Source organism: Pelodiscus sinensis, chromosome 13, assembly GCF_052426305.1.
Source record: "Pelodiscus sinensis isolate ZL-2025 chromosome 13, ASM5242630v1, whole genome shotgun sequence".
Taxonomy (NCBI): domain Eukaryota; kingdom Metazoa; phylum Chordata; order Testudines; family Trionychidae; genus Pelodiscus; species Pelodiscus sinensis.
The window spans coordinates 21,446,117-21,470,826 of NC_143064.1; the positions used below are offsets into that span (position 1 = coordinate 21,446,117).

A 24,710-nucleotide genomic window follows, 5' to 3' on the forward strand; every position below is an offset into this window, starting at 1 on the left:
ATGAGCGGCAGGGTCCCTCTGCCTGTGCGGCTTTGCTCAGGTCTCCCTGGGGTGCTGGGGGGGGACTCCCCCCAGCACCCTAGGGAGACAGGAGCAAAGCCGCACGGGCAGCGGGGTCCCTCCGCCTGTGCGGCTTTGCTCGGGTCTCCCTGGTCTGCTGGGGGGGGGGGGGGGAGGGAGCGCAGCTAGTGTGCCCCCCCCCCCCCAGCAGACCAGGCTTTTGTTGCGGGACGCCTCGGGTAGAGCAGCTGGGGTGCTGCTGGGTTGGTCCTGTGGGAACCTACCGGGCAGCGCCCCAGCTGTTCTGTCCCAGGCTCCAGATTCAGCAGCTGTTAAAACTGATCAGGCTGATTCCAGGAAGCTGGGGGCAGAGCAACTCTGCCTCCCGCTTCCTGTAGTCAGCCCCTGGTCAGTTTCAGTGGCAGTAGCTGAATCTGGAGCCAGTTCTGACTTACATACAAATTCAACTTAAGAACAAACCTATAGTCCCTATCCTGTAAGTAACCCGGGGACTGCCTGTAGCATGGCATGGAGCTGAAACTGAATGGTAGGCTGAAAATTCAGTCATTCACCACTTGCTTTTAGCTACTTGTTAACAAAACTAAGAAATTCTTTAGTACTCTGTTTAATATGTTTGAGTTAGGTATGAAATTTACAGATAGGTCTTACAGAAATGGGAGGAAGGTGTGGATTACAGTGTATGGAGGATAAAAGGAACAGTGTGTGCATAAAAGAGGAATATGGTCACTAACATGCATAATGTCTGAAGTTCTAATTCCTTTGAATGCTTAGTTTGAAATATATTATGGACTTGAACTTTCTTAGGGTTATTTTGCACACTGCTAAATATGAAGTGAATACCACTGAAGACAATTATTACTTTCCTGGATGCAGCATTTTCAAATGCTTTTCATGATCTCACATTAGCACAGCAGTTTTCGACCTTTCCAGACCACTGTACCCCTTTCAGAAGTCTGATTTGTCTTGTGCATACCCAAGTTTCACCTCATTTAAGAATACTTGCTTATAAAATTGGACATAAGAATACACAAGTGTCACAGCATTCTATTACTGAAAATTGCTTTATCATTCTTCTCTTTATATCAATAAAAAAGTTTTTCCTGCTGCACAACAGAATGATGTCATCAGGCTCTCTGGCTGCAAAAGCAAAAGCAACCAGAGAGAGGGTGGTTGGTGAGTGAGCAGCGGGTGTAGCCCCCCTAGTACCATATAATTCTAAAATAAAGAATTTGGAATATAAATATTGAACTTACATTTCATTGTATAGTATATAGTACAGTAGAAACAAGTAATTGTTTGTTTGAAATTTTAGTTTGTGCCGACTCCATGAGTGCTCTGGGGCTGAAGCATCCATGGGAAAAAAATGGTGGGTGCTCAGCACTCCCTGCTCCCCACGCACATCCAGCCCACCAGTGAGTCCCACCAATTAGAGCCTCCATCCTTCCCTATGCCTCCTGCCCGCTGCAATTAGCTGTTTCATTGAATGCAAGAGGGTCTGGGGGGAGGGAATGACTGACAGTGGGGCAGAAAGAGGTAGAGGTGAGGCTTTGGGGTAAAGGGGTGGAGTGGGGTCAGGACCTGGGTCAAAGCCAGGGCTTAAGCACCCCCACAGTACATGGGAAAGTCTGACTTCTCTAGTACTTTTTATGTAGTCTGTTGTAAAACTAGGTAAATATCTAAAAGTATTCCAAAATAACTTAGTCCGCATCTACACAGCAGGCAGTTATTTTGAAATAGTGTTGAAATACTGTTAAGCTGGAGGACTTCTTACCCTGACTCCTGTCATCACCATTGTATGAGGATTAAGGGAAGTCGGAGGAAGAGTGCTCTGTTTCAAAATAAGTGCTATGCAGACACTCTCTATTTCAAAATACCGGTAAGTAATTTTGAAATAAGATACGCAATTGACGTAGCTTATTTTGATTTAAGCCCTGAAGTGTAGACACACCCTAAATGAGTTGATGTACTCCCTGGAAGACCTTGGTGTACCCATAGGGGCATGTGTACTCCTGGTTGAGAACCACTGCATCCCAAGAAGAAGAGGACAACACAGAACAAGCGCAGAGGCAAAGGAAATGTGAAAACAAGGGAAAACTATGACTGGAACTCCCAGCACTGAGAGGATCATTAGAGGCAGATCATCTTCTTACTAGAATTTCAGTAGCACCTACATTGTGCTGGGTTCTCCACAGGTACAGGAGAATCCCTGCCCCATAAAACTTAAAATATAGCTTAGACTAGCTCAAAGCCTGGATCAGTGAAGTCATATCAGCACAAGTGTCAGCACAGGCTATACAAACATACTCTAAAGCCTGGGTAATTAGAACCAGGGCTAGCCTGTGCTGAAGTCACACAGCAACAGTTCCAGTGCCCTGGGACCTTATCTAGCTAGATTAAATCAAGTTTGGGTATGTTGAGCTACAACTGCATCCAATGACTGCAGTCTAGATCTACCCTTAGTGATCCACGTGTGGAGTGCTGGTGATTGAGTGTGTGTGGGACGGGGGAGGGGGGCAGGGGGGGGGGGGGAAGGCCGGGATTCAGCAACATGGCCCACAAATGGTCACCATCTACCAGTCCAGTCCCATCCACTTCCACCACATGGATTCTGGTCCATTCCAGAGGCCTCTGTGGTTTTCTAAGAATAGGAAAGATGGTCCTAAATGTGACTCATTAATAATTCACAGGACAGGGGAAGAATGTGTGGAAGTCCCTGTCTGCGTACAGATTTCAAGGGCATTTTCTGGCCACATGGTTCCTTACATTTTTTTTAAGGATTGGGAAACCCCATAAGAATGTTCCATAGTTTACTTTGAATAATTCTATCAGTGGATTGTTTTCATTCACCCATCAGACTGGCAGAGGGTTCCATCCCAGAAACGCAGAGAACTAGGATATGTGAGGATTTTAGGACATCCATAGCAGATAGGAGCATTGACAAATTGTCTCCACAGATTTCCTTGGGTTTTGTCTCCTCGATGGCAGCCCTGCTCCTGTAGATGCCATGGAATCCTTACACTGCTTACCTCAGAAAGGAAAGTTGTCATAAAAACGACTGGCTTTAAAAGTTTAATTCAGAGGCCAGAAACTACAGACATTCTACATAGCACAGTAGCACAAGCTGAGTTGTGGAATTGGGACATACTCTGTCTTTGAAAAGCTGCAAACAGCAAAAAGCATGGGCCCCTGGTGCTGAGGAACGTGAAGGCCATGGCGTGATACAATCCTGAGTGAGTAATGGGGTTAGGAAGTAAGTTAACCAAAAGAGAGTCATATAATTTAATAATTTCCTGCTCTGTTCTGGATAACTATCTCTTTTAGGGAAATGAAGACACAGTATTGGGAAAGCAGCTTGTGTTTATAAAAAAATTGTGAAAGTCTTTCAGCAAGAGAGCTACTACAGCAGTGGTGTTGGAACAATGTTATAGTGGGAGTGCTGAAAGCCATACAACAAAACTGTAAATATGATGGAAACCATTTCAAGCAGTCCTAGTTCCAGCACCCCTGTACTACACAGATTGTACTGAGGGAATTAAAGAGGCTCAGGAAGATTTTGTACTGCTCTAGAATAAGAAACACCAGCTGAGCTTTAAAGTAGCACAGCTGTCCATGGGTAAATCTGATTAGCAGTTGGATTGTATTACTTTTAATTTGTCTCTTTATGGTTATCTCTGGATTGATAGGACATACCTGATTAATTCCTTTTGCAAAACTGGGCTATTATTAATATACTTGTTGTATACTTTATATTTTTATTTATTATTTTATTTTATTAAAAGTAAGTGAAATTTTTAAAAAGAGGATTATTTATATAATATTTACTATTACTTGCCTACATGTTAACTTATTTATTAGCTACTACTTCCATATATCAATGCTTAAATACTTAAGGCAGCGTTTCTCAAACTGTGGGTCCTGACCCCCTGGGGGGTCGCGAGCAACTGAAAGGGGGGTCGCAGTATCACATGTTTGAGAACCCCTGACTTAAGGTAATTATTATTATCCCCATTTTGTAGAATGTATAGAATCATAGTATTGGAGAGAACCTCTAGAGGATTTCTAGTCCAATCTCTAGTTAGGTATCATTTGCAAACTTTATAAATGTACTCTATTCTATTATCTGAATCATTGATGAAGATATTGAGAAGAACCAGACACAGAATTCAGTGCCCTTCCTGCTTGACTGTGAACCACTGATAACTATTCTCTGGAAATGGTTTTACAAAAAATTATGAACCCACCTTATAGTGGCTCCGTCTACATTAACTGTCTGTTTAATTGATGCAGAGACAACCATATCATCACACTGAGATCAGTGGGAATCTGGCCCAGAGAGACTAATGGCATCTTTTTCAAAAGTGGGTCGTGGATGTTGCGGGCCCAAAAATCTTGAAACAGCTATTTCTAAATTCTGAGTAGTCCATATTTGCTGCTGAAGTCAATGGGAGCTGTGGTTATGCCTCACCTCTGAAAATCAGATCCTTAGTGTCTCAAGCTGGGCACTCAAAATCTGGACAGCCATTTAAAAATATTGACTTTACTGACTTGTCCAAGGTCAAATAGCAAGTAAAAAATAGAGTCAGGAATAAAATCCAGAGTTGAAGACCCGGCCCCATTGAAGTCAATGGCAAAATTTCATTGACTTTAATTCGTCAAGATTTCACTACAGAGTCACTAATTTCCTTACTCTGTGCTCAATCCATTTGAACACTACTGCCACCAAATGGCTCAGTGGGCAAATATACTTTTTGAAACACTAGTAGCAGTCAGTCAACTTTCAATTGGTCCTGCCAGGAGTGCAGAGGACTGGATTTGATGACTTCTTGGGGTTCCTTCTCGTTCTATGATTCTGTATGTCAGTGCTAAGGTCCTGATTCACCTTGGTGTTATTCCAGTTTTACATTAATTGTTCTGGGTGGAACAGGGCGGCAGGTTGCCCTACTCTAGGAGGAAATAACAGCACCCACACAGTCAGGAGATGATGGAAGATTTCAAGGAGCTGATAAATTGGGGCAAGTATATCTCATTAGACTCCATATTAAAATGTAGGGAGTTGGCATACAGAAGGCATTAGGGGTTAGAATGGGAATATCTTGTGTAAAGGAATCTTAGGAGTAGTCACACTTGAGGAGAAAATTTAAAACATGGAATTCTGATGTAATAATACATAAAACCACCCCTCTACAAGAACATATACATTTTCTGTTTGGAGCTAAGAGGGAGCTCCACCATTTTGCAATGGGATTGATTAGATGTAGAGCATGCTCACAAAAAGACAAGCGTCAGAGTTTATGAATCACCACATTCTGAGACATGTTGGCTTGCAATAATATATAGCAGAACATGGTGGTTTTTAATCTTATGAAACAGTAATTACTGTAAGTAAAGGCAGTTGGCAGTGAATGTAATAATAATAATAGTCTTCATTTCTAACATTTGTTTATAATTACAGTGACCTCAGCCTGTTATTTTACTGCTAAAGAACAAACCTCACTCAAAATACATTTGTTTACCACTGTAATGCTGCTGCTGTACTCGCTAAACAAATTAGAGCTAATTGCTAATAACTCACTCAGAAAAAAATCTGTTTTTATCAGGTTGGTTTGTGAAAAATGGTGTTAAAAAAGTAGGCCCATTTCTTACGAGACTGCTAAGCAAATTCGACCTGCATGTTAATTCTTCAGGATCTCCTGGGAATAAAATATGATTGCTCTAATGGGGAAAAAAAGATAAGTAAGCACAATATTGGGCTGAAAGATAATGTTTTTATTTTAAATGTTGCAAACTAATTAGTCATATGTAGTTACATATATCTTACAAGCTATAAATGATTCGAATCCCATTCCATGGCAACAAGGAAATAACATGCTTGTGTGTTTGTATGTGCATGTACATACACACACATATACACACACACATTTAGTAGAAAAATAATTTAGAAATGTCATAGAGTTTTAATCTTTTTTGTTGGGAATGTTTGTGTCACTTCATGTATATAACCAAATTCCCTTTGTTACCATGAGTTCAGCTGTGAAAGCCTCAAATAAAGAGCTACGTTTTAGAAAACATGGATATTTATCTGATAAAGAGATACACAAATAACACGTCAAAATCAAGTCTGAAATGCTCAGATAGCTCTGCCTCCTAACTTTTCAAGCTATTGAAGTATATTGGATCAATGTTATATTAATGTACTAGAAGACCTACCTGGTATTGCTCAGGTCCTTAACTAAAATAAGATGATTTTTTTTCTTCATTTAAATCATTGTTCTGTGATGCGGCTGGAGATGAGGGCTGTCCCAAGGAGACAGGACAACATCAGCCCTCTCTCACCATAGCAGCTTGGAGCCAGATGAGAAGCTCCTGTCTATGGCCGCTACAGCTACAGCAAGCGCAGCCAGGGGAGGAGTGCATGTCCCTTGGCTGGGGGACAGACACACAAACAGACAAACTTTTTCAAATATATAATAGATAGCTATGTCTTTCTCCACACTTGGCCAGAGCCGTAACTAAAGTTTTCTGTGCCTGGGGCAAGCTTCTGAACTACACCCCACCTCCCACCCCCCAAAAATGATAAAATTCTTAATATTTTGTATTAATTTTATTCATTGCACATGTTGTTAATTGCACATATATTGAGACTGCAAATAGTTGATACTAAAGATATAAATTAAATAATTTTTATAATTTCATTTAAATGAAATAACTTCCTAATTTTTAATTTTGCGCCCAAAATTGGTCCTAGCTCTTACCATTTAGGAGGAGTTCTTGAACAAATTCACTCACAGACGGATGGCCAGACAGACAGAAAACCACACATATCTAAAATATATAGTAAGAAGGTATGTGGGACATTGCTCATGAAAGCTGAACTCCTTGTAGCTATTGTTTTATTATACTATTTTTTATTTGTCTTAAAAGAATTGTCAGCAACCAGTGAACATTAACCAATAATTAATATTAATTAATAATTAATAATTATTTTTCTAAATTAATCTGCATTTTTAACAATTGAAAGGAATATAAAACTTCCCAGCTAGGTATGAGCTCTTCCCTTCCATAGGCATTCTTTTCTCCCTGTCACTCAAACTATTCTTCTTGGAGAACTTGCCCAGTGCTTCTTATAGCCAACATGCAAAAGGATCAGGACTCTCATTTGAAGTTGATCTCTTGTCCACTGGGGATCAAGAAGTATCTTTACACTCTGTCAAACTGTGGTTATTAAAAATTAGATGCATAAATTAGACTGGTTAAAATCCGTAACATATTTAAATCTAATTATCTTTCTATGTGCCTATACATCATTGAGTATAAATCAATGACATTAGACTACATAATTTCATGTTAGATTACAGTGAATGTCTCTTTCTGGTTTTTATGCTGCCATGTTTTATGCTGCCATGCAAACATGGCAGGAGAATTTTAAAATCCAAACAGAATCTATCTTCATTTAACCTATCAAAATACATGAAAACATTTGTCTACAAATTAGTTTTTCTAACCTGTTTCTGTTTTGGGGTTTATTTTACTTTATTATAAACTTACATTTTAGGCATAATCTATACATGCGAATAACATAGAATAGGGTTGGAAGAGACATTAGGAGATCATTGAGTCCAATCCCCCGCTAAAAGCAGGAACAATCCCAACTAACTCATCCCAGCCAGGGTTTTGTCAAACTGGGACTTAGAAACCACTAGGGATAGAGATCCCACCACCTCCTTACGTAACCCATTTGAGTGCTTCACCACATTACTAGTGAAATAGTTTTTTCTAATAGCCACCCTAGACCTCCACCACTGCAACTTAAGACCATTGCTCCTCATTTTGTCATCTGTCACAACTGAGAACAGCTTTTTTCCATCCTCTTTGGACCACCCTTCCCCCTTCAGAAAATTGACAGCTGCTATCAAATACCCCCTCACTCTTGTCTTCTATAGACTAATTTGCCCAAATAATAGAATCATAGAATACTATGCCTTCAAACAAATAATAGAATACATGCTTTCACAGAGCTGAATAGAGGTCTTTACAATGTATGCAATTCAGTGCTTATGTTTCTTATTCTCAAAGGGAGAAGTAACATGGCAGTGAGCATTTGTCCCAGTAAGATAATTTTACTTTTCTCTCTCTTCATTCTGCAGAATTAATAGACTTATGCCCTGATCCAAAGACCACTGAAATAAATGGAAGGACTTTCATTCATAACAAAGGGTTTAAATTGTGGCCTTAGAGAAATAAAAGGCCGCATCCCATCTCCCCTGTTTGAAGTGGTATGGGAGATGGAGGGATGGGCAACATCAGGGTTGTGGGGGCCTCTAGTCTATGTTGGTCCTGGTGTAAATTACAGCAGACAAAGGAGGATCAGGGTAGTGTAATAAAGGTCTGCCAGCCCCACTCCTTGCCCTCAGGCCTCTTATGCCAAAGATACTTGGATTTATGAAGAAGTAAATTATGCAACATTTACCAAGACTTCCCCTTCTCCAATAGAATTCCACTGGCCACGTGCAGCCAGAATCTGGCACCTGTGCACTGCCTAGAAGTGAGTAGATTGTAATGGAAAATCTGCCCCCAAACTGACAAGTTCCTCAGCTCCTGTGACTGTTAACAAATATTCAGCGTTGAAAAACCTTACTCCAGAAATCTTGCTCCAGAAAAAACTAAAAACAGGTTGACTATGTACTGCATGAAGAAAAACATCCTTTTGTTTGTTTAAACCTGCTACCTATTAATTTCATTTGGTGACTCCTAATTCTTATATTATGGGAACAAGTAAATAATTTTTCCTTATTCACTTTTTCCATATCAGTCATGATTTTATAGACCTCTATCATATCCCCCCTTAGTCTTCTCTTTTCTAAGATATAAAGTCCCACTCTCTTCAATCTCTTTTCATATGGCAACCATTCCAAACTCGTAATAATTTCATTGCTCTTTTCTGAAACTTCCAATATATCCTTTTTGAGATGAGGCAACTGCAGTATTCAATATTATAGTCATCCTCATCCTATCACTTGTACAGTATACTGCTGCATGTCTGTGACTGTGCAAAGGTTGCTGCATAACTTACAGATGACCGGAGAGATAAAAATAATTCTTCACATACATCAAATTCTTTCAGTCTCAGGACAGAATGTAAATATCTACTGCTGCATATTTTTCCTGCTGTGTAAAAGCTGCAAGTTCAATTCCTTGTCTTATCCATGTCAGGCTACAAAATGTTTAATGAGGACATTTTCAGTGGACAAAGCTACCACTGGAAAGGACATGACTAAAGTGAACAATGCATGAAATGCAAAGTTATATGGAAATAATGTATTAAGCATTTCATTTCCTAGGCAAGATAGTAGAGTCATAACTTCTATATTATTATGAATTCTGTGGGGGAGCGGAACAAAGATGCTGGGAATTTTGTGAGGTTTATTCTGAGTCTTTCTTCATAATTTTCACCAGCAGATATATAAAGAACTCTGGTCCCAACTGTGTGATTCTAGGGCATCATTGTGGGGGTCAAGCTCCTCTGTGCTGCTATATGCATGACATCTCTCATTGTACTACTCTGACACAGTCTGGCTGTTTGCTGTTCCTGAATTTCATCCCACTCTTTGGAAGTCTGGAAACTCCTATGAATCCAGTGGGGCTCTGCATGGATGGCCACTTAGTGTTTGTCTCCACAGCAACATTATTTCAAAATAACTAGCATTATTTTGAAATAATTTAGTCCTCATCCACACAGCAGGCAGTTGTTTTGAAATAATGTTGAAATACTGTCAAACTGGAGGACTTCATATTCCAACTTGTATAACCCTCATTGTACGAGGAGTAAGGGAAGTCAGGGGAAGAGTGCTCTATTTCAAAATAAGTGGTGTGTAGACTCTCCCAATTTCAAAATAAGTCATTTTGAAAGAAGCTACACAATTGACGTAGCTCTATTTGCATAGCTTATTTCAAGTTAAGCCCTGCTTAGATCTGACTGAAGGATCAGGGGCCTGAAGTATGACATACTTGCGAAACATGGACTGTGAACGTGAGAGCTTGACACTCACTGATCTTTTTTCTGCACTTTGCAGACCTCCTCTGATCAGAGGCTGTTTCAAAAGGTACATTACAAAATTACACACGAAGTTACCGAAAGGAAGAGCAGAGTTCAAGATCCCCAGTTAGCTGATATAAGACGGTTGAAAAGGGCTTTGGGCATTTCACAGGCTGCATCTATAGGTGCTGGATGGAAAATTAATAGGCACATCTCCTGTTACTTAGGGTGTGTCTAGACTACCTAGTTTTGTCGACAAAAGTGGACTTTTGTCGACAAAACAATACCAGCGTCTACACTACCGCGGAGTTCTGTCGACATAACGTCGACAGAACTCCGCGGTTTTGTCGACGCTGGTATACCTCATTTTACGAGGCAAAACACCTTCTGTCGACAGAGTTCTGTCGACAGAAGGTGTTATTGCCTGTAACACTGCGTCCAGACTACGGAGTTCTGTCGACAAAGCGGCTTGCTTTGTCGACAGAACTCCATGTGTCTGGACGCTCTTTGTTGACGGAAGTTTTGTCGACAGTATCTGTCGACAAAACTTCCGTCGACAAAACGCGGTAGTCTAGACGTACCCTTAGTAATGATCCCTGTGAATCAACTTAGGAGTTGTCCTGATGGACTTCAGGGGAAGATGTGGATATCATTGTCACAACACAGAAAGTTTTTTGAGGAGGAGAAAGGGAATTTCCAAGGGAGGCTTAAAAGAATCTTCTTAGGGAAAATGGATTATGGGTGAAATTTAGCCAGTGCTATATGCTCCAGTGTAGCAAGGTACTTAATTAAGTATCTGCCTTTAAGAATCTGAGTAGTTCCACTGACTCCTATGTTCTAAATATCATTATATGATTGTTACTTGTTTGTTTGGTATAGATCAAGATTTTTTTAATTGTTTATTTTTATCATGCTAGTACCTAGGACCCTATCCAAGACAAAGACCCCATAGACACAAACGCACTAATAACAACCAGTCCCTTTTACAAGAGTTTACATTCTAAATATTGTAAGCAGACAAAAAGTGGGAGGAAGAGAGAATTATTATTCTCATTTCCCAGATAGAGACCCACGGCAGAAGGTGTGTAGGTCTACACTTCAATAAAACACATGTGAGTGGCCTGTATCAACTGGGACTATCGGGTTATAAAATTGCAGTGTAGACTGTCAGGCTTGGACCGGAGGCTGAATTCTGGAGTATCTATACTGCAGTTTTATAGTCCTGCAGGCAGAGCTCTGCAATCTCAAATCAGGTTACATGGGCCAGCTTTTGGTGTTTTGTTGCAGTGTTGACATAGCCAGAGAGACTAAGGTCCTGTGTCAACACAGCACTCTAATCATGTGTCTAACTCTAAGTACATGCGTAATTCACTTGAAATCAGTGAAGACTCCACATACTTGGATTTTTCAATGCATTCAGTTTGATTTGTGACATTATTTGCCCCCAGATTTCTAATCTTATCTTTTTTGATGGCTGATTGCAAAAAATCAGCAGATTTTGCAGGTAGTATTCAATATGTTTACATGACATCTAACTACAGTAGAATTCCGATAATCCGGAACCTATGGGACCTAGGTGGTGCCGGATTATCAAATATGCCGGATTATCAGGAGGTACTATAAACTGGTTATATATATACTGTATATATTATATACTGTATATAAAATGTTCTTAACCCTTTTTATTGTACATACTGTATACAGTATACTGTAACGTTTTAGTTTTTTTAAGCCTTTTTTACCCTTTTTGCTCAGTTCAGCTGCTGCCGCTGTTATCTTGTGACTCATTTTTTGCCGAAGCTCACTCACTAGGCTCTTGCCATTTTGATGCCGGACTATCAGGAGTGCCGGACTATTGGATGCCGGACTATTGGAGTTTTACTGTACATTATGGTAGCTAGACTATCAGTAAAGTTGCAGATTTTTGGTTTGTGTATATGCCTAATTTTCAAATAAATTAGAGTTGTAATGTATTTCTTACATTATACACGTAACGATTCAGCTACAGCCATCTATCTCATGGGCAGTGCATGTGAAAACACACAGATATAGACTGGATGTGTTAGTTTTTCAGTACAAAATAATTGGGTCATTGTATTACACCACAGTGTAAGTCCCAGCCTGAAAGGGATATTTTATTGACAGTTAAGTGAAAAGGCAATCATAATATAATGGATCTTATAACTGGCTGCGCGGCTTCCAAATTACTGTATTGTTGCTCTGTATTGTTGCTCTGTCAAACTTCCTGTGTCCTGCACTACTAGATTAATGTCATGGGACCTTGTTCCATATTTATGTAACCTTTAGGACTATCTATAGCAATAATGCAACCACGTATGTTTAGAGCAAATGATAAATTCATGCAGTTTGACTTTATCAAATGTGTTGGTAACAGTTTGAAAGAAATGCAAATATAAAAACAGGTTTATTTCTCATGCATGCTTGGACACACTCTAGTGGCAGGAAGTTGCAATACTGCTTAGGCAATGTAGCCCAATCAAAGTTAGACTTGACTCTGAGCCAATCTATTTTTTTCTTTTCCATGTGCAGTAATTGTTAAGCTGGAATCAACCTTATATCCTAGTATAGTAAACCGCCCAAAAGTTCAGAATTTATGGTTCAAACTCTGATTTTAGTACAAAGTTATTTTATTCTTGTTTATTTTAAGTTATAAAATTGTAGCTCCAGGATTTTTGTTGATCGTTTGCTTAAAGGAAGTCTCCCACCTGGCTCAGGCCTCTAGGTGTTGCCACAACACAAAAATTTAATAAAATAAATAACATCCACTCACAAACATTGGGCCCCTGCCCACTACTTAGGTACATCTACAATTTACTCAGGAATTTACTCAGGCTACATCTACACTGCAAGGTTTTTGCGCAAAAATGGTCGTTTTTGCGCAAAAACCTGTGGCGCATCCATACCTCAAATGCACTTTTGCGCAAGTAAATCAGCAGTAAAATGGCAGAACAGAGGGCTTTTGCCGGTGTATGTAAACCTTCTTCTATGAGGCATAACTCCCTTTTGCACTACAGCTATTGCACAAAAAGGAAAGTGTGGATGCTTCAGAGGGAAAAAGCACAGGTGCTCTGAGCTTTCTTGCTCAAGAGCATCCATGCAGTGTGGATGCTGTCTTGGGCAAAAGCATATCACTTTTGCAATGAGCTTTGAGGTGTGGACGTGCGCTTACGCAAAAGGCTTCTTGTGCAAGAAGCCTTCAGTGTAGGTGTAGCCTCAGAGAACCTCATCCATAAACCAACCATTAACAAATAATAAACCAATAATCCATTCCACACAGAACCTATCCATTTATAACTGATCCCTCACCCACAGCTAGTGTTCTGTTTATTGAACTTATCATGCAATCTCATTGTGCTCCCTCTTTCTTTTCTGTTTATCATCATGGCCTGTTGTCTACGATCATAAACTTAGATTATAAACTCTTGGAGGCAGAGACTGGCTTCATGGAGCCATGTGTATGTGTGTGTGTGTGTACAGTACCTAACACAATGGGGCCTCCATCTCTGATTGTGGCATTTACGCACCACCATGATACACAACCCACGTATGAAATCTACTGCTACTTAATATAGCCAATGAGATTTGGCCAATGAGAAACTTGTACATGGTGCAGTGATGGGAAGGGATTCTCTGTAAAGGTGGGAAGGATGGTCTACTGGACTATGTACTAGGTTGGGCCCCAACAAAGCAGTGTGTATTTCCTCATGCAGGCCAGGATTCTCTGTGCGATCTTGGGAGAAACATCTCATTTGAGATGTGTCACAGTTGATTTTTTGTCAGATACCTGAATCATGCTCACTTACCTCACAGGGGGGTATTATGTGGCTAATGCCACTCAGATATAGTGAAAACGACCATGTACTTATCTGAAAATATACTCTATTGACACCATCTTTGGAATATAACTTGATATGACCACAAATCTTTTATACAGGATCAAGAACTTAGAGACACTAGCAACTACAATGTTCTTGGTCTGGCTGGGATTTATTGTGTCTCTTTTGTAAGAGCAGCCTTATGTCTGCTGCAACCAAAAGAGACTAGGGCAGAATGAAGAGTTGGGCACTTAGTTGCTATAGACACAGTAATTCAATTAATCTGCTCCCTAAAATAAAATATTTCTAACAGAGCTGGTTGAAACTCAGCATTTCCATTCTATAGAGCATTCTGATATTTCTAAATTTGCTTTTGTTGCTGATTTAGAATTAACATTTTGTGCGACACAAAATTTTTGAAAAAAAAAATTTTTTTTGAATTTTGAAATATCCTATTTTGATAAAATCAAAAAATTTAATTCCAGTTTTGACGCTTTAAATGTTACATTGACTTTAAAATGAAAATTTGTTTTGAAACGTTCCATTTTGACAGTATCAAAATACAATTTCAATGTTTTAAAACAAAACCTCATAGAAATCAATATATAGGAGCGTAAGACCTTGCTTAATTTAGCCCATAAGGAACCTTTGATGGTCCTTCTTTTATCTGATGGTCTGACAGAAAAAGGATGAGCTGGATAGTTTTAAACTAGCTTTCCCAGTCATTTCTCTATGGCATTGTTTTTATTTAAATTTCCTTTTATAACATCTATTCTTTCAGTTGTTGGTAGAACTCAATTTTGCTGACTAAAAATACAATAGAAATTTGCTTCTCTTTGAGGGATGGTTATTTGTTTAAAAGAATAAGTATGATGTAGGCAGGTGTAACTCAACATTAAATACTAGAAAGACAATGGACCAAATTGAGAACTGGTACAAAGAGGTGGAGTTTTCACTGGAGTCAAGTTTATACACAGAACAAAGTAGACCAAATATGGTTTTGTGTAATTCCATTATAATCGGGTTTGGGGTCTGCTATAGAATGTTTTGTCCTGATGCGCAACCTCATGAAACCTGAGACATCAGCTCAACTGGAAAAAATGTGGAGGAACAGGTGGTATTCTCTGAATGTTGTGTTATCTGAAGGTACATGCTTTAGGACTACATGTCCTACAGGACATAGCTCTGGGGAGGAATTCATTGCTCCATTTGTTAAAGCAAAACTGTTAGAGATACATCTTGTGCCTTGGGGGTATAAGTACTACTTCCCTTTTCATTCTGTCAATCCCTTTTTGATCTAGGTCCTAATCCAACCAGGGAATACGCCAATCCATAAATGAGAAGAGAGTGGATGTGTATGCATTCAGAAATAATAGCATCTTGTCACAGCTCACTCAGTCATACCCACTGAGGCATAAGTAGTTAACCTAAGATCATTCCCATCAAATAAAGCTTTGTGAAAATGCAACATGGAGGTTTGTCTAGAATGCTATTGTAATGCCAAAGCATTCTTGAAGGATTCAACTCATTTCTTTATGTCTTAGTGTTTTGAACTGAAGTCATCTTGACTCCATAGTGAATCTACTGTTGGCTTGCATTAAAAATAGATGATCAATATAGCATTGCATATCAATGTGTTAATTTTGTGTATTGGAAAGGCAAGAATGGGAAAGGTCAGAGACACTGAGTGAAATTATTATGATGCAGACATGTTTGGGGTGGAAATGTTTGGAAATGTATTGATAAAAAGAAAAAATAATTCTAAACAAATGTTGTAATTTTTTTTTACTTCTTCTGTTAGAAGCTTCCCAAAATGGAGAAGACTATGATATTCTAAACTCTTGTCATATAGCTAATGGTTTGGCATAAGTGACTCCTCTTTTTTACTTTGAAATATTAATTGTATGAGGTTTAACACGGAAATGTTAGGGACATGTCTATAATACATGCCTCTTTATTTATGCCTCTTTAGTTAAATCCCTGTTGCGTGTCCACACTACACTTCTTGTGTCGGCAGAGTGCAGGCATACTAGAAGCTATAGTGTCGACACCGAACAGTGCACTGTGGGTAGCTATCTCAAAAGTCTCTACTTACAATTTGAGTGCCTCCAGTTTTGATCCCTATCTTGAGAACTTGAGGCCTATTTTTTTCCAGCAATAATAAGCAATGAAACCTAATGAAGTTGTAGATGTTTAAAGTTGGTCATCCAAAAATGGAGGTACCCAAAAGTAGTATAGTGGCCTTCCCCTCTGTGTCACTTTCTTCATCTATAGTGGATAACTATGACAATATACCTCTGCCCTTTGCTAGATGGGTAATAACTGTGACAGCCATAGGCCCCCCATTACTGCCAGCTAATGGAGAATCTCCTATATCAAAAATGGTTTTAGACCAGAAAACCAGTTTGCTAGGCATTTTGATGTGGCTGTAGTCATGGTATGGAGTACATTCTTTAGCCAGCTATGAAATGTTCAGAATTGTCTTTAATGTTTGTGAAGGACTAGGTGGTTGCAAAGTTGTTACAATCCAGATTTATGAAATCAGGCCTTCAGTTTCACAAGAGGGATGTGAGAAGTTAGGTAGTTAATACAGCTACAGCAGTGGTGGGCAACCTGTGGCCCCTGGGGTTCTATGTGCAGCCCACAAAATATTTTGTTTACTATTGCCCACACAACAGACTTGCCAGATTCCACTGCTTTTCACCTGCATAGTTTTTTTCTTACAAGTATTACAAAAGTGACATGTTCGTAAAGCAAGGGCACATAAAATGAGGTGTGTACTGATTGCATGCAACTTTGTGAGAGCTTTGCCCTCACTCCTCCCTCTGCATTCAAGCAAAGCACTGCTATGGTTCAGTTGGCCTATCCCCATACTCTAGGTATGCAAACGCATACCCTATCCTGGGAGACTATCTTTCTTATGACAATCTTGTGGCTCCTGCGATTAAGGAGAGCCACTCATTAGCCTAAGTTGCCCTGGAATAGTCTATAGACTAGTTAAGATGTCCAGCACTATATACATGCAAAGAAATATCATTAGAAGTAATCAGGATTAAAACACGCTAGTTTCCCTTTTCCTTGTTATTCTTAGGTAAAAATTAATTTGGAAAAAAATAAATTCAACATTTGTTATACATGTAGCATGCAGTCCTTCATTGTTTGGCCTCAAGTTTGAGCTAGATGCCAAATATCCAATCCTTCATTCCAAAGGATGTATTTCTTTTCAACACCATAAAAGTAACATTAACCAGTGACCATGGATGAGGTATTTATTGTGACAGCCATTTCTTTAAATGGATGTCCTTGATACTGCTCATGTAGGATCATAGAGGCAAGGTGGGTGAGGCAATCTCTTTTATTGAACCATCTTCTGTTGATGAGAAGGACAATCTTTCAAACTTACACAGAACTCTTCAGTCTGGGAGCAGAAGTGAGCTGCATCTCATGAAAGATTAGACCCTAATAAATGTGTTAGTTTATAAGGTACCACTGGACTCCTTGTTGTTTTGGCTGAAACAGACTAACACAGCTACCTCTTTGAAATTTAACTCAAAGAATCACTCTTAAATACAAGGTGGGACAGATTGTTTAGCATAAGTAGTTAACACATATTTCAAGGGACCACTCAAGCTGAAGTGGCCTGTTAACCCCTCTCCTCTGATGGGGAAGAGAGGAAGGGAAAAGGGGAAAGAAGCTGTGGGGTGGTCTATAATGACAGTGGAGCTGGCAGCCATGCTTGGCCCCTCGGTAAGGTGGGGGAAGCCTTGTGTCTGCGTTCCTGGAAGGAGCAGGGCGTCAGGTGGAAGGGGTGGGGTCAGACCAGCAAGCACACCAAGCCTTCAGCTCTTAGAGCTGATTAGAGAAGTCGTGTAGTGCTCTGGCAGCAATTTAAAGGGCCTTTAGAATTGCAGGGTCGCAGGGCAATTGTCCCCTTTTGCTCCCTTCCGTTGGCAGGCCTGATAGTGGATTACAGATTGTTGTAATATGCCATAACTCCGGTGTATCTATAGTCCATGTTTTTAGTGTCCATTAAAGTTATGAATTTAAACTCCCTAGCTCATCTTTTGAAAGTGTTGTGCAGGTTTGCTTTGAGGCTGAGGATTGATAAGTCTTTTAGGGGACTGGAGCGCATGACCTGTGAGGAGACACTGAGGGATTTGGGTTTGTTTAGTCTGCAGAAGAGAAGAGTGAGGGGGGATTTAATAGCAGCCTTCAACTTCCTGAAGGGAGGTTCCAAAGAGGATGGAGAAAGGCTGTTCACAGTAGTGACATTATGGCAGAAGAAGGAGCAGTGATCTCAAGTTACAGTGGAAGAGATCTACGTAGGATATTAGGAAAAACTATTTCACTAGGAGAGTGGTGAAGTACTGGAATGGGTTACCTAGGGAGGTGGTGGAATCTCCATCCCTAGAGGTTTTTGAGTCTCATCTTGACAAAGCCCTGGCTGGGTTGATTTTGTTGGGATTGATCCTGCCTTGGGCAGGGGGCTGGACTTGATGACCTCCTGAGGTCTCTTCCAGCTCTCTGATTCTAAGTCAGCTATAAAATAGAATCTGACCATTTTGCAGTCTGATAGACCATGTGAATGCTCAAACAATGTGAATATTCTCTATTTTTTGGCTGACGCTTGCAGTAACATACCTCAAATTTCAGTCATTAGTTTTGTCAGCAAACCGTGTCTCTGGGTATGTCTACATACCGAAGCTGGGAGTGAGCCAAAGGATCGCATGCTAGCTCGGCTTGAGAACTAAAAATAGATGCATGGATGCTGCTCTGTAGCCCACCTGACCCTTGGGTTCGGAGCTGAGGTGGCCAGCTCTCGTCTGCTGCAAGGCTCACTTTGCTCTTCGTAGTGTGCTACCATAAGCTTGTGTACCTGGACTGGGAGGCACTTTTCCAGCTGCAGGGTAGCCGTACCTTAGGGGTATTCACTTGAAATTAACAGTTATTCAGTTCTAAGCGTACAGTAACAGAAATGCTCATGTCCTAGTTAGATGCCTTTAGCAATATTCTACTTCTCTTACATCAGTACAACAATCTCTGAAATGCCTTCTGTAAGCACGTAGGTCAAACGTACTACAACATACGGTACAAATGTAGCATCTGCACAGTATATACTTACAAGTCCTTGATGATGCTTACTCATTTGATCCTGGATTCTGAACACACTTGGAATCATTCCAGGAAATTTTCTCCATATTTATACCAACGTTCTTGCCCCAGATCCTTATGGAAGCCTTCTAAGAATGATCTTGAGAGAAGAAATCTCATTTTTTTGAGGAAAACAGGATCTTTCGAAAAAGGGTTTTATTTTCGAAAGATCCCCATCTAAACTGCCATTTTTCTATCAAAAAGCCCCGTGTCGAAAAAAACCGCTGCCACCATTATACAAATGAATCATGGGAAATTTAAATCCCGCCTTCATTTGCTATTTCAAAGTGTCTAATTTACATCTCTTTTTCGAGAAAAAGGAAGTAGTCTAGACACACTGAAAAAGACCGATTAACCAAATGCAAATTTCCCCACATGTGCCTCCCTCATCCAAAGTACTGGTCTCATTGTCCCATCACTTTCATTAGTGTTTTTAAGTGTCATAAGCCAAATATGGCCTGTCTTGATGTTGTGATATTCTCAAAACCTTAGTCTTTGTACAGAAACCCCAGTGATGTCAGTGGGAACACCACATGCAGAACTAGAGTAGAATATGGTCCTTATTATTTAGTTGTTTATGTGGAGACTGATTCTCATCTTTTTTACACTAGCGTAATTCAGGAGTATCTTCACATAAGACATTGGAGTTACCCTTATGTAAAGCAAGAGCCAGTGAAAAGAGAATCATGCCTGCAAATCTTCTCAGCTACAATTTTCTAGCTAAAATTGGCAGGACAATTTCAGGTTGATCACTTATAAGAGTTTCTCTTTACCCTTCTATGTTAGGGAGTTATATGACCATTCATATGAAACAATAAATATATCCCTTCAGTTCATGGTCAGATGATATACTAAGCTCTATTTTTAAGCTCTATTTTTAATCAGTCTAGGTTCCATTCTACATCCTATGGGATTTTTTATATTTATATTTCTATCCAGTAGCCCTTTATAGCTAATTTACCCTAGGCAGAGCCCATCATGAATTCCTGAGTTTGTAGAGTGTTTACCACAACAAGGCCCTGATCCTTGCATCTGTAGGTGCTACTGCAATATAAATTGGTGTATCGAAAGCTTGATTAGCTGTTATTAACTGGTCTATATTTTGACCCAGACTGTGGCTGGCTCTGTGTGGTGCCCAAGGGAAGAAGAAAGTGCAGGAAGCTTTTACTCCCTCCGCATGTGTGTTGCTGGGCAGGGGTCACTTACAGTCCCTGGAAGAGGTACAAGAACTGCATGAATCTAGCACTCACTAAAAGGGATTTCCTCGGCACCAGCCACAAGAGTTGAGCAGGCATGAAAGAAGTGCACTCTGAAATCCATAACAGGTTGGTAGAGCTCCAAGGCTACGTCTAGACTGCAAGCCTCTTTCAAAAGAGGCTTTTCTGAAAGTATCTTTCGAAAAAGCCTCTTTCAAAAAAGAGCGTCTAGACTACAGCCAGTACTTTCAAAAAAGCAAGTTTCGAAAAAACTGCATCCAGGCAGTCTGGATGCTCTCTTTCAAAAAAGCACAGTTTGCATTACACAGCGCCTTTTTTCAAAAGAACACTTTCGAAAAAAGACGTTATTCCTCGTAAAACGAGGTTTTCCGCGGTCGAAAAAAATGCCGCGTTCTTTCGATTTACTTTCGAAAGAACACGGCTGCAGTCTAGACACAGGTAAAGATTTTTTGAAAAAAGGCCACTTTTTTTTTTAAAAATCCCTGTAGTCTAGACACACCCCAAGTGACAACAGGTGCTGTGTTCAGAAGCCTAACAGAATAATCACAGCCAGCCGCATGGCTCTGTACACAAGACAGAGGCTACTCCATAGGTTCTCCACAACAAAGAACCCTGCATTCCAGGGGGCAAACTCTCCATGTGCATGCAAGTCTGATCCCGCCTTCAGCAATGGTCCCCTGCCCCATATACCCTGATGCATGTTATTCTTATTCCTGGCATAAGAAATCTGCACAAAAGGGGCTGTGCATAAGGCTGTGGCCGGGCAAAATATGAATGTGTATTAACATGGTGTAAGCGTGTGCCTGATTTGGGTGCCATTTGATGCAGATGGAAACTATTAATCCCTTTAAGCCATATCCCTTTAGTCTTAATTCTTCACTAATATCAATAAGGGTTTTCAGTTTTCAACAGGAAAATGCACCTATGCTGTAGTCTATTGCAAAATGAAAAAGTTAATCTATTCTTGATCCCATCTACTTTTTTATTTTAGAGGTAATTTCCTTTCTGAGATAAGTTGCAGTGTATTGTAGAGTAATCCATTCATGATCTCTTCCTCTAATATTAACTCTCTTTAAAGGCACAATGAAAAACAATTTTCTTAAATAAGATCAAACAAGCTCCACTTATCTAGTCAATGGTCAGCTATGGGAGTTCACCAGTGTAATGAATTTTATCACATCAAATTGTTCAGATTTCAAATTCTCTGTGGGATAGAGTTAAGGTTTAGGGCAGGGTTTCCCAATCTATGGGTCGGGACCCAAATATGGGTTGCCATTACATTTCAAAAGGGTTGCCAAGTATCTCCCCAGGTTGCTCTGCCCCCTCTCATTCCCCCATTTTCTAGTTGTCTTCGGTCACCAAGCCTTCCTGAATTGTCAAAATGGGTCCTCACCTGGAAAAGGTTATCCTAACCCAACCCTAACACTAAGTTCTGAAGGCAAAACTTCCATTGACTTCTGGCTTTAGTGAGTGTTTCTTCTTTGACAGCAGAGTGGGATCTGGCCTTATATGTTTGCATTGTAATCCTCCCAATAACTCATATCCAGTCCTCTACTGACAATAAGATTCAATTGCTTTAGTAATCTATTTTTAGCAACTGCTTTTCAAAATACAGTGAAATATATAAATTTCTTTCTTTCTGCCTTCGGTTTCTGTGACAAGGGATAGGGACCCTTCAAAATTCCCAGCAAACAAGGTACTACCAGCATGCCTCACTCAACTAACTATTCAGGATAGAGTAACCAGGCTGGATTAGGGGCTAAAGACCTGATTCTCCCATTAGCTTTATACTAGTGGGCTGTGTCTAGACTGGCAAGTTTTTCCGCAAATCAGCTGCTTTTGCGGAAAAACTTGCCAGCTGTCTACACTGGCTGCTTGAATTTTCGCAAGAACACTGACGGTCTCCTGTAAGAAATCAGTGCTTCTTGCGGAAATACTATGCTGCTCCCTTTCGAGCAAAAGTCAGTGTAGACAGCTCAGATTTGTTTTGCGCAAAAAAGCCCTGATAGCGAAAATGGCGATAGGGGCTTTTTTGCGGAAAAGCGTGTCTAGATTGGCCACGTATGCTTTTGCGCAAAAGTGCTTTTGCGGAAAAGCGTCCGTGCCAATCTAGACGCTCTTTTCCGCAAATGCTTTTAACTGAAAACTTTTCCGTTAAAAGCATTTGTGGAAAATCATGCCAGTCTAGACGTAGCCGTGTAGTCCATCACGTTCAGTGGAGTTATTTCTGAGACTCCGTAGCATGAAAGGAGAGTCAGGGCTCAAAGGCCCAGTCAAGCATTCAAAAATATTTTAGGAAAGACCATGTAAATTGGTAGGTAGTGAACAGGAGAGAGGCCTTTACAAGAGACAAAGCTCTACACTTAAGGTCTAATCCCAAGCTTATTAAGTAAATGGAATTCTTTCCATTGACTTTAGTGAACTGTGGATCAGGCCTTCAATAGACTGACTTGTAATCCAAAATGTTTGGCTTGTTTTTTTTTTTATTACATCTTTTATACCTCACCCATTTGTTCTGTCTTTCATATAACTCCAGCCCATGGATGCTAAAGGCCCACTGCATCTTTCTGCATTCCCACACTCATGTAACATTGTTTCTCCACAACCCTTAAATCCATACTATTGTAGAAAACTTCTCACTGGACATTTTTAAGCTAAAAAACAGAAATAAATATCTCTCCTATTAAAAGGTGGTAGGGGAAGACTGAGCATCTACAACTCTGAGGGCCCTGCTAATTTTTTGTTTCCACAGCAGATGCAATGTCTAATCCCTTTAACAGGAAACATTATGGGACTCCATTTGCACATTACATGCTCACCTTGTCTTGACAGTAGATACAAGAGGCAGAAGGCCTCCCTACCTCCCCAGTGCAATCCCAAGCTGTCCAAAATGCCTCTTTTAATAGGACAACACACTGGGCTGCCGTCAAATATTTAGATGCTAAAGATCAAGCCCTCGGGGGACTTCTGTTGGTGCAGTAATGGATCACCAACCATTAAAGGATATTTTAAAGCTATTCCAGTTTTTCCAAAAGGCCTCTGGAGAGAGAAAGAAGAAAAAATGTCTTGCATTTACTGTCTGCAATCAGTCCTAGAATTTGGGTTGCAGATTCATCAGAAAGAAACAGTTTTCTTCTTCCTAGAGTGATATATATAAATAAAGTCCCTGAGGATATTAAACTATTCTCACTACCATTTCAACAAAACTATATGTGTTGTAAAATGGGAATCTCACCATCCTTCCAGAGCTTAATTCACACATTTCTAAAAAAGGAGAACTGCATGATAAAAACAGTTTTTTTAGTATAAATAAGTCTGCTACATTAGTATTGGTATACCTGCGATATCTTTGTAGTGTTAACACTCTACTATACGGCAGCTTTAAAATGCTATAGCAAAAGCTTGTGCGTAAGACAAGAAAGCAATGTATGTACCTGTAAATCAGCAATAATGATTTGTATAATGTTTCTATTTAAAGGACATAAAACGAGCCCCAGACTTGAATAATTTACTAAGCTAAATAATAAAACTGACATTCAACCGAGTATCAGGGAGCAGAGGCAACAGACATATCCACAATTCAATCATTAAAAATTATAGATCTCCAAATGTGCTGAAATGTAATGGGGAAAAAGAAGGCTGGACCTGAACGAAATCAGTGTCAGTCATTGCTTTCTAGAACACAAAGACGGTGAGGATAAATGTGTTACTTACAAGTGCTGAGGATTTTAGGGAATGAAAATGGAGACCAGGAGCTGAAGACTGCCTGCCATGCCAGCAGTGTTGATTTGGAAGCGATGGACACAAATAAATGTTCAGCAAAGCTTAAAAAACTGCAATGCAAAGCTAGCCAAAAGTGTCCATGTCCTTACCGTGCTGTGGCTGGCAGGCAATCCGTTTCTGGGAGCCTTCAGTCCCGCTAATCAGGCTCCGGGGATTTTGTTTGCAAGGGAGATTGTCCTTTAAGTGATCGGTGCAGGAAAACAAAGAAATAAAGAAAAATGAGCAAATGGTACAAGGCAAATAGCTGCAGGTCCTTAGCATGCTCCCTGCGTTTTCCTAAGATGCATCTGCAGCAGAGAAAATATCCCCAAAATAGCTCAGCCTGCCAATGACTTGCTGAAACCTGAGAAAGAATTGCTGAATTTAAAGATCTCTGTTGCTGTGGGTGTCTGATTAAAATGAGAAACTGCTGGCAGGAGGAACCTGGGATGGAAGCACATGCTTAAGGAGTTATTGGAAGTTTACCAGTGTCAGAACATGATCTGACCCCTGGTTTTCCTCTTCCTCCCTCTCACATCAGTTAACCCTTAAGAGTTCAATATGGAAGAAAATTCTGTACTCATGCAATGGGAGGGAGAAGACACATAGATGACCAAGAAAGCTCTTTCAAACCTTATTATCTGTGCTTTAGTGACAGTAAGTTACAGCAGTGTCCTACTTTCTAAATTT

At 40.1% G+C, this 24,710-nt stretch overlaps 1 protein-coding gene across 1 annotated transcript in view; it reads right to left on the reverse strand.

The window, feature by feature from the left end:
- The window catches only part of AMMECR1 (AMMECR nuclear protein 1), a 157,290-nt gene extending 132,872 nt beyond the window's left edge, over nt 1-24,418 (reverse strand). Inside the window, exon 1 of the mRNA XM_075940919.2 lies at nt 24,131-24,418. Within this exon, the coding sequence (XP_075797034.1) occupies nt 24,131-24,302 (172 nt within the window). The 5' untranslated portion in view covers nt 24,303-24,418. The remainder of the gene's footprint in view (nt 1-24,130) is intronic.
- Between the last annotated feature and the right edge of the window lie 292 nt (nt 24,419-24,710).